Genomic DNA, 10000 nt, shown 5'->3' with positions numbered 1-10000 from the left:
TATGAATCAAGTTCTACTTCTTAATAGTGTTCAAATAGAAGAATATCATCACATTGTAGTTACAGCAAAACTACAGTATAAAACTAAGCATAGATTTTCAAGAATCAGGCAAATGTCAAGGATCTTGACATGATAGTATTATAGTTACTAGTCTTGTTTCTGTGAATATCCTTATCATCCACGTTTAGAGAAATTTTAGATATTCAGGAAAGAAATATTCACCATTTTATTGCTCTACTATAGACACAAAAAAGGTCAATGATATAATTCTAAATAGATTTATAGACGTGTAATATGAAGGCTATGGTATTAAAATGAACTGATTCAGCTCCTGGTCAAAGTGTTGTCACCCTTCGAAATATGATCATTTGTCAAATCATTACCTCAAACACATAACTGTATGAAAAATATTCTAGAATACCAAGATGACATACTCATCTATTAGCATACTGGAAGGCCACAAATCGTATACTCCCGTGATGACAGCTGGGATGGTGCATGATGCTAACGTCCATAGAGCCAACAAAATCAGTCCTGGTGGAAAGAGTAACATTATTCATATATCTATACATATATTTATACATACATACATACATACATACATACATACATACATACATACATACATGAAATGTGCAGAGAAAAATAAAATAAATAATTTAAAAATGGCTATCTCCTATCATCTTAAGAACTTATAACCAAGAGGCGAGATGTGTCTAGAGGAAACTGAAAAACACCATAGTTAAAGTAGTAAAAGTAAGCAGTCATCTTTCGTTCAAAGATATATATTTTGCAGGATTCGTTAAACAAAAGATGATTGCATACTTTTACTATTTTAACTTTGGTCTTTTCTAGTTTCCTGCAGGCTCAGTTCACTTCTTGGCTATAAGTTCTAAGAAAAAAGATAGCTTTCGGAATGTACTCTGTTCATAATCATGCTTGATTAAAACTTGAAACTGTACCAACCGTTTGTCACACGATCGTACATAGTTCATTTTGTGTATATATCATGCTTGTATCTTCGCTCTTCCCACGAACTAAAAAGAGCCCGAATAAACTTGCCTCTTTTTCTCATCGATAACGGTGTCAATTTTAAACATGAAAATTCTTGTTGCCTTGAGCTTTTGTATATAAAGGAGAGTGTTCTATAATAAACTCACTCAGTTGCTTTTATCCTGTCTTTGAGTCACAATCTTCTCTCGGCCTGTCACATTGGTGACCCCGGAAGTCGACTCGCTCCTCCCGCCTTCCAACCCCCCTCGCCCCTCCATCGTTGGTACTATGGCGGACTAGAAGTTGGCGCTGCCGCTGCCCCATTGAATCTTTCATCATTCGCCAGTGGAGAGGCGTTTGCTTGGTTTCAGCGCGCAGAAGTCCAGTTTCGTATCAAGGGCGTGACTCGCTCAACCACCAAAGCAGATTATGTTTTCGCGGCGATACCCGAGGACACCTTCCCGGATATATCCGACTGGCTTTGTGAACAAGGAGACACCCCAATAGCGTATGATGCCCTCAAAACATACCTTCTGCGGCAGTACTCGCCGTCGCCAGCTGCCCATATAGCAAAGCTTTTCAGTTCTCTCAACAACCGTTGGGGGACCAAAGGGCTTAGCTCGCCCTCAGGGAAATGACCAGTATCGCTCGCCTGCAACCTGTCGCAGACGGCTCTCCTCATGAGGTGAACCTACTTCGTGCCCTTTGGATACGCTGTTTACCCGAACCTGTACGCGCTGCCAAACCCGATGTCAATAGTTTACCCATAAAGGACTTGATGACTAAAGCTAACGCCCTTATGGACAGCCACTTCAAGACCTCCATCATCGCCTCCACCCCTGACGAAGAGGACGCCTATTCAACGTCAACCGAAGCTGACGTGAATGCCGTAGGACATACACGCCTACCCCGTGACGTGCCGAAGCGGCGACAAAGCCACCCACCACCCACCACTCGCTCACGCCCCAACCAACAACTTCTACAGCCATTTACTACCTTCCATCCGCCACAGTTTTGCTACTACCACTTCAGATTCGGGGCAACCGTGAAGAAATGTGCCAAGGATTGTCAGTGGCCAAAAAATGTGTAAGTAGGCCATCGCTCGTGTCGGTGGCCTCCCTTGTTTCTAATCTTTTCTTTTTACATGATGCAGGAACGAGCGTGCGATTTTTGGTAGACATGGGTGCTTGTCGTTTTCTTTTGCCAAGGGAACTCTTCAGGACACGACGTAGTCTGTCTACGTCTGCCGACGTCCGCTTGGTAGCTGCCATTGGATCTGCGATACCCACCTACGGTTACGAAAACCTCACATTATCGTTTGGAAACGGCAAATTTAATTGGAAGTTTCTCGTTGCTGACATCACATTGCCAATCCTCGGTGCGGATTTCCTCTCTCATTTCCACCTTCTGGTCGATGTCGCCCACCGACGATTGGTCAACGCAGACTCGTACTTGTCGACACCTCTTCAACCCACCCCCTCCAACCTCGCTCTCCACATCAGCACACCCACGGATGACTACGCCCACCTCCTCACGTCGTACCCGGCAGTTTTCCGTCCAGAACTTCGCCAAACGCCCACGGCCCCTTCCAAGCATGGTATTTATCACCATATCAAGACAACGGGACCCCCAGTCTTCGCAAAATTCAGACGTCTGGCACCGGAATGACTGGCAGCCGCCAAACAGACGTTCTCCGAAATGGAGGAAATGGGCCTTTGGCAAAAGGCCTCCAGCCCATAGTTGTTACCCTTACACATCGTCCTGAAGAAAGACGGCTCCCTCCGTCCGTGCGGGGATTACAGGCGCCTGAACATGCAAACAGAATCAGATCACTACCCCCTCCCAAACATCGCCGATGTGACCTCCTACCTGCACAAAGCGAAGGTTTTCTCTACGCTCGACCTCCTGAAGGGGTATTATCAGGTGCCTATGAACCCAGAAGACATCCCCAAGACTGCCATTACCACTCCGTTTGGTACATACACCTTTAATTACTCCTGTTTTGGCCTTCGTAATGCCGGGGCCACGTTTTAACGTCTCATGGATGGCATCTTAGGGGACCTCCCTTTCTGTGTATGTTATGTGGACGACATACTTGTGTTCTCCTCCTCAAAAGAGGAACACCTCCGTCACCTGCGCATCGTGCTTGACCGCCTGCAACAAAATGGCCTTGTAGTCCGGTACGACAAGTATACCTTTGGCGCCAACGAAGTGTCGTTCTTAGGGCACCGCATCACTCCTGGAGTCCATCCCCTCCCTGAGAAGGTAGCAGCCGTTCATGACTTCCCCGCGCCCTCGACCGTCAAAGCTCTGCAGGAAATCTTGGGCATGATCAACTATTATCACTGTTTTCTGCCAGCCTTTGCCGCCACTCTTGCTCCCCTCTACACCTCCCTCAAGGGCAAGCCAAAGGACCTGAAGTGGGATCCCCTTCAAGAAGCGGCCTTCTACAATGCAAAGAAGGCCCTATCAACCGCTGCGGCTCTCACTTTTCCTATCCCACATGCCCCTCTCCTTCTCTCCACCGATGCCAGCAACGTCGCTATTGGTGCAGTACTCAAGCAGGTGGTTAACGGCTCGCCCTGCCCATTGGCCTTCTTCAGCAGAAAACTGTCCAAGGCAGAATCGGGTTATTCTACCTTCGATCGCGAATTGTTGGCGGTGCTCTTGGCTGTCCGTCACTTTTGCCATTTCTTAGAAGGTACGCCCTTCGTCATTTGCACAGACCACATGCCTCTGGTGCATGCCTTCAGTCGACAGTCTGACGCCTGGTCCACCCGTCAATGTCGACATCCCTCCGCCGTGGCTGAATACAATTGCACCCTTCAATACGTCCCCGAGAAAATGAATCCTGTTGCCGATGCCCTGTCAAGAAACACTTTAGCTGCCGTTCAACTAGGATTGGATTATAACGCCCTGCCTAAAGCCCAACGACAGGATCCAGAGTATCAAGCATGTAAGACATCCTGCACGTCCCTCCGTCAGGAAGACTTCCCCCTCGAAGACTCCAACACCACCCTCCTCTGTGACGTCAGTACTGGTAGACCGCGACTTTGGATTCCTGCTCCCATGCGCTGGCAGGTGTTTGATTTCATTAACGGCCTTTCACATCCCTCGTGGCGTTCTACTGCACAGCTGCTGAAGACGAAGTTCATTTGGCACGGCATTTCTAAGGATGCTAAGGATTGGGTCCGCGCCTGTACTTCTTGGCAAACTTCCAAAGTACATCGACACACGGATTCAGGCGTGGGCACCTTTCCTCAACCTCAGCGTCGTTTTGCACACAATCTCGTCGACGTTGTAGGCCCCCTACCCACATCACAAGGACATCGTTGCCTGTTTACCGTCATCGACCGCTCCACTCGTTGGCCTGAAGCCATTCCCATGGAAACTGCAACGTCCGCCTCATGTACATCTTACTCTCAGGATGGATTGCAAGATTTGGTATCCCTGAGGATATTACTTCTGACAGGGGGTACCACCTTCACCTCTCAATTATGGACATCATTAGCAAATCTCCTGGGCATCACCCTACATCAGAGAACTGCCTACAACCCCGCTGCCAATGGAATGGTTGAACGTTTTCATCGCACCCTCAAAGCAGCTTTGATGTCCCGCTGCAAGGATTCCAACTGGTTTACTCAGCAATGCACATCTTCCTGTACAACGACACTAGCAAGCCACCGCTAACGCCCCCTTACACGGGCCCTTTCCTTGTGATCCGACGCAGTCTGAAAGCATTCCTACTAAACATTCGTGGCAAAGAAGACTGAGTCTATTGATCGTCTAAAACCTGCTTATCTCCTGCCAGATGACCTGACTACAGTTCGCCTCTCTAGATCAGGGCGCCCTATTCAACATGTACAGTATGTCATTTTTAGGGGGGTAGCCATGTACTAACCGTGTGTCACACGATCGTACATAGTTCATTTTGTGTATATATTATGCTTGTATCTTTGCTCTTCCCTTGCACTAAATTTTAAACATGAAAATTCTTGTTGCCTTGAGCTTTTGTATATAAAGGAGAGTGTTCTATAATAGACTTACTCAGTTGCTTTTATCCTGTCTTTGAGTCACAACCTTCTCTCAGCCCGTCACAAAACATATTCCGACAAAGTTATTTTCATACAAATAATAATAAGGTTATTCGTGAATATAATAAAAGTGTCAGGTAAGATACAATATCATTCACCTAAAACAAACAGAATTTTGTTGGCTAAAGTCGAGTGTAAAAAGATTAACCGACTACCTAAGCAAGTTGGTGTTTAGAAAAATTCAAGAAATAATTATATTGTAACACATTTTCATGAATTATACATATATCATTAAAACTTCAGTCACTTCTCAACATGATGCAATAAATCAGCAGTTCATATTTCTTATAGCCTGGCCTTACCAAAACTCAGCAAAAAGTTCTATCGCTTCTCAACATAATGCAATAAACTAGCAGTTCTTATTCTTATAGCCTGGCCGTATCGAACCACAGCAAAAAGTTCAATCACTTCTCAACATAATGCAATAAGCCAGTTGTTCATATTTCTTATAGCCTGGCCGTACCGAAGCTCAGCAAAAAGTTCAATCACGTCTCAACATAATGCACTGAATGTCCAGCTGTGCGTTTCACAAGATGAGTTTGAACATTACGAAGAAGTTACAAAGGAATTGCTACCAGATGCCAATTGCAAGGCAGCTACAACTCGCAAACTTATTATAAAGAAGGTACTCAATGACGGAGATGCACCATATGTATATTAGAATGCCAGTGATAAATTTCGTATCACCGCATTTTATACAGTTGTTGATATACAAGAAACTCAGATAAAAATGAGAAGAGATATATAGATAAAGAGGAGAGATTTTATTCTCCAAGTGTTCACTACCACAATGGCACTTCATCTGTTAACACTGAGATGTATTATCAGTGCTCTCAAAAGCTTATTGAAACTTACCCAAGAGTTTTCAACAGAAGTTTCTCAGCTAAGCTTCAGCAATTTCATTCCTATTTGTACCATAAATTCAGTAAATAATAAAATGTTGAAACAAGATTCAGTCATGCTGAACTTTATAAAATACTTGTAGATGATAACATTGAGTGTCCCTTTCCAAATGTACACATTGGCTTTCGTATATTTCTAACATTGCTGGTCACATATTGTTCAGCTGAAAGCTCATTTTCCCAGTTGAAGCATATTAAAAGTCCCATCGGAACAACTGGATGCCTTATCTCTAAGTATAGATGCAGATTTGTTACGTACGATCAGTTTTGAGGATATGATCAAAGACTTTACACTTAAAAAAAGCAGGAGCAAACTTTTCAAAAAAATGGAAGTGAAAGTATGCAAAAATAAAAACTATCCTCTTCTCACTGTCCTTTTATTTCAATTCGATCGATAAAATTGTGTATGGTTTATTTTGTTTATATTTTGAATAGCACATTTATGCATGGGGCACCAAAGTCTTAAGTGCTTAGGGCCTATAAAGGCCTTAATCCAGCCCTGCCTGCTGTTGGTGTTTGATAACAGGTATTTTGGAGTTTTATTGTACAGCAGGTCATCCCTGATTACGTAGTTAAAAGAAAGATGAATATGGCAGTGACAATTGCGTTGTTTTATCTCTTAAACTCGTGCTCGTTAGGTGAAAAAATTCTAAAGCTAAGTATATACTGTATAGTATATATATATATATATATATATATATATATATATATATATATATATATATATATATATATATACATAATATATATATATATACATATATTATATATATATATATATATATATATATATATACATATATATATATATATATATATATATATATATATATATATATATATATATATATCTATCTATATATATACATATACATATATATATATATATATATATATATATATATATATATATATATATATATATATATATGCAGTGGACTAGTTAGGTGTGTTTGTTTAGGACCATCCTTCCAAATATTAACGATTAGCAGGTAGAATAGGTAAAGAAGTAAGTGTTCCACTATGATGTTTTATATATATATATATATATATATATATATATATATATATATATATATATATATATATATATAGAGAGAGAGAGAGAGAGAGAGAGAGAGAGAGAGAGAGAGAGAGAGAGAGAGAGAGAGAGAGAGAGAGAGAGAGAGAGAAGTAAATGTGAATAATGATGGGAGGTCAGAAAAAGAATGGTTCAAAGAATAGTTACTAAAGCACAAAACCTCACCTTTTTTCTCCCAGAAGTACAAAGGCAATACGATCAAGGGTGTAATTAAGTAGAGCTGCATATCCACGGCAGTGTACCAACAGTGAGGCATACACTGAAAAAGAAAGTAATAATTATGCACAAATATAGACTGCTAGATTCTTCTCTCTCTCTCTCTCTCTCTCTCTCTCTCTCTCTCTCTCTCTCTCTCTCTCTCTCTCTCTCTCTCTCTCTCTCCAAGAATAAGTTAGATAAATCATAAAAACTCTCTAAACTTTCTAAATCGCTCTACCCAAGAGCAAATGGAGTCTCTGCTGATGGACTAAAAACTCTGAGACATCCAAAATCCTTTTAACTCTTACTCTCTCTCTCTCTCTCTCTCTCTCTCTCTCTCTCTCTCTCTCTCTCTCTCTCTCTCTCTCTCTCTCTCTAAGAATAAAGTTAGATAAGATCATGAAAACTCTAAACTTTCTAAATCGCTCTACCCAAGAGCAAATGAAGTCTCTGCGGATGGACTAAAAACTCTGAGACATCTAAAATCCTTTTAACACTCTCTCTCTCTCTCTCTCTCTCTCTCTCTCTCTCTCTCTCTCTCTCTCTCTCTCTCTCTCTCTCTATTTGAGCACTTTATTTTGATCACATCAGTATTTTAATACTATTTTAATATTTAACTGCATGCAAGTAAGCTGAGAAAATATACTTAAGTTCAAATGAAACGGTTTGGTCTTGTTACATTAGGTCGGAACCACATAGGATGTGAGTGAGACGCGTGACGCAAGATGCGTGATTCGTGACACGTGTCGCGTGACCAGCATGGTATCATGAGTCAAAAGTAAAGTGGCAACAAAACTTTACCGGCTGCGTCACATTTAAAGATTTTTGGTTTTGTTTTATTAAATTCTCCTTTTCTATTCCTTAATAGAAAATGTTCATGGCAGCAACAGAGTTTTTTCTGCTTACTCAATAAAACTAATGTAACAAGAAATCCCTGTGCCAACTGACAAACATGAGCAGGTGCCTACGCCTATGTGACAGGGTGACATATGGTGTGAGATGTGACGCATTTCGGTGTTTCCGTGCCTCGTGTCGCCTCACTTCCTATGTGATTCCGGCCTTAAGAGGTTCTATACAGTGTTTCTTTAAGTTAATCTCAATCATTTAGTTATGATGTGCATCGATTACTTTAACAGTTTTGTTGTTAGATGGATTTTGATGAAAATCGATAGGTCATTAATGCATTTCAATTGGTAACTGATTAAATGAAAGAAGAAAGTAAAATGCTAACTGAAGCAGCTTCGTTTGTCTTGTTCATCTCTGCCAGGTAGGGGTAGACAAAGTTACCAATAAAAGTGACATCCATCCACCATGAGTGTCGGCAGCCTTTCAGGATGTAGTCTTCGTAGAACCAGGCAAGAGGCCCTTTGACCATGAAGCCCGAGAGAGTAGCTATGAAGGCGCAGGCGACGGCAATCGGAGGGAGGAGTCTGCGGGGGAAAAGGACCTAATCAGAGAAATAGATGTTTAGGAACAAGTCGTCACATATCCCGTTTCTTGTCTGAATAATTTTCTTATATCATTATCAAAGTTTTTTTTCTAACTGGTATTTTTTTCTGATATCTTTACAGACTCCATCTAATAACTTAACATCTGCTTTTTAATATCCACCCATTACGATATTAATCTCTCGGCCTTTTTTCCTAAGTTTAAGTAATGATCAAAGTCTTTGCGGGATTATTCAATTCTTGAGATATATTCAAAAGCTATAAACTGATTTATATAAATCTATTTCGTGTTATTCAAAACCATAAAATAATTTCTTGATTATAGTTATCTGATATTATTTTTCCGATCATCCGATGACAGGTATTTCATACAAAAACTAATGCTTGCCCTTTTACTTAGATAATAAAAGGATTAACAATAATACAATAAGTGTTCACCTAACGAATCTGCGCAGGTAGTAAACAGGTGCATTGAAAGACTTTGTCTGCTTCGTTTTGTTCAAGACAGTGTAACAGACTAGGAGGCCGCTCATGAAGAAAAAGGTGTCCACGCTCAAGTCCCCATTTGCGATAAGTTGAAAAGGAACTCTGTTCACTATCTGTCAGAGGGAAGTAGAGTTGTGAATAATAATAATAATAATAATAATAATAATAATAATAATAATAGTAATAGAGCTGGAAACAGTGGTATGAATTTTGTAGTTGAGCTTTTCAGTTGCTCTAATTATAATTTCGTCTTCACCCAGCACCCTCTCGAAACGCAGTGTAGCTGGGTCTTCTGTACCCAAAACTTGACAAGTTTAGTTCTTGCAAGTTTTTAGCAAAATATTAGAATTTTTCTATGTATTTTGCTGATGACCAACATAGCACAGCTACTGGTGGCATGCAGTACTGTTAACTAAAGGAAAATTAGATCAATTGAAAAGCACAACTACAAAATTAATGCCACTGAGACAGCTGTAACCTTCAACGATACCTATTTGAAAGAGGGTCTACTTCCAAGAAATACTACTACTAATAATAATAATAGTCGATAAACATACCTCAGGTAACTCAGCCATGTTAGAAACTAATGAAGCACTGTAAGCGTATTGATGACCTAAAACAACCCAGCATATTGAGAGAAATCTGAAAAAAAATAACCGTTGTGATTTAAATAATGGCAAAAAACCAAGGATTTATATGAATAACTAATACAATGGACAAATATAATTCGGATAAAAATTTGTTTACTATAAAATATTTCACAGAGTTTTTGATAATAAGATAACATTCAATGATAGC

At 40.6% G+C, this 10000-nt stretch overlaps 1 protein-coding gene across 2 annotated transcripts in view; it reads right to left on the bottom strand.

Annotated features, from left to right (window-relative positions):
• The window catches only part of LOC137642621 (nose resistant to fluoxetine protein 6-like), a 94022-nt gene that overhangs the window by 21779 nt on the left and 62243 nt on the right, over window positions 1-10000 (bottom strand). For both annotated transcript variants that reach the window (XM_068375331.1, XM_068375329.1), the window contains exons 8-12: window positions 9760-9844; window positions 9155-9315; window positions 8500-8698; window positions 7236-7329; window positions 435-534 (exon numbers count right to left, since the gene is read on the bottom strand). In XM_068375331.1, the coding sequence (XP_068231432.1) occupies window positions 435-534; window positions 7236-7329; window positions 8500-8698; window positions 9155-9315; window positions 9760-9844 (639 nt within the window). The remainder of the gene's footprint in view (window positions 1-434; window positions 535-7235; window positions 7330-8499; window positions 8699-9154; window positions 9316-9759; window positions 9845-10000) is intronic.

The sequence above is a fragment of the Palaemon carinicauda genome, chromosome 6, assembly GCF_036898095.1.
Source record: "Palaemon carinicauda isolate YSFRI2023 chromosome 6, ASM3689809v2, whole genome shotgun sequence".
NCBI lineage: Eukaryota > Metazoa > Arthropoda > Malacostraca > Decapoda > Palaemonidae > Palaemon > Palaemon carinicauda.
Note: the sequence above shows the minus strand (reverse complement) of the source record. Positions and strands in the feature narration are given on the sequence as shown.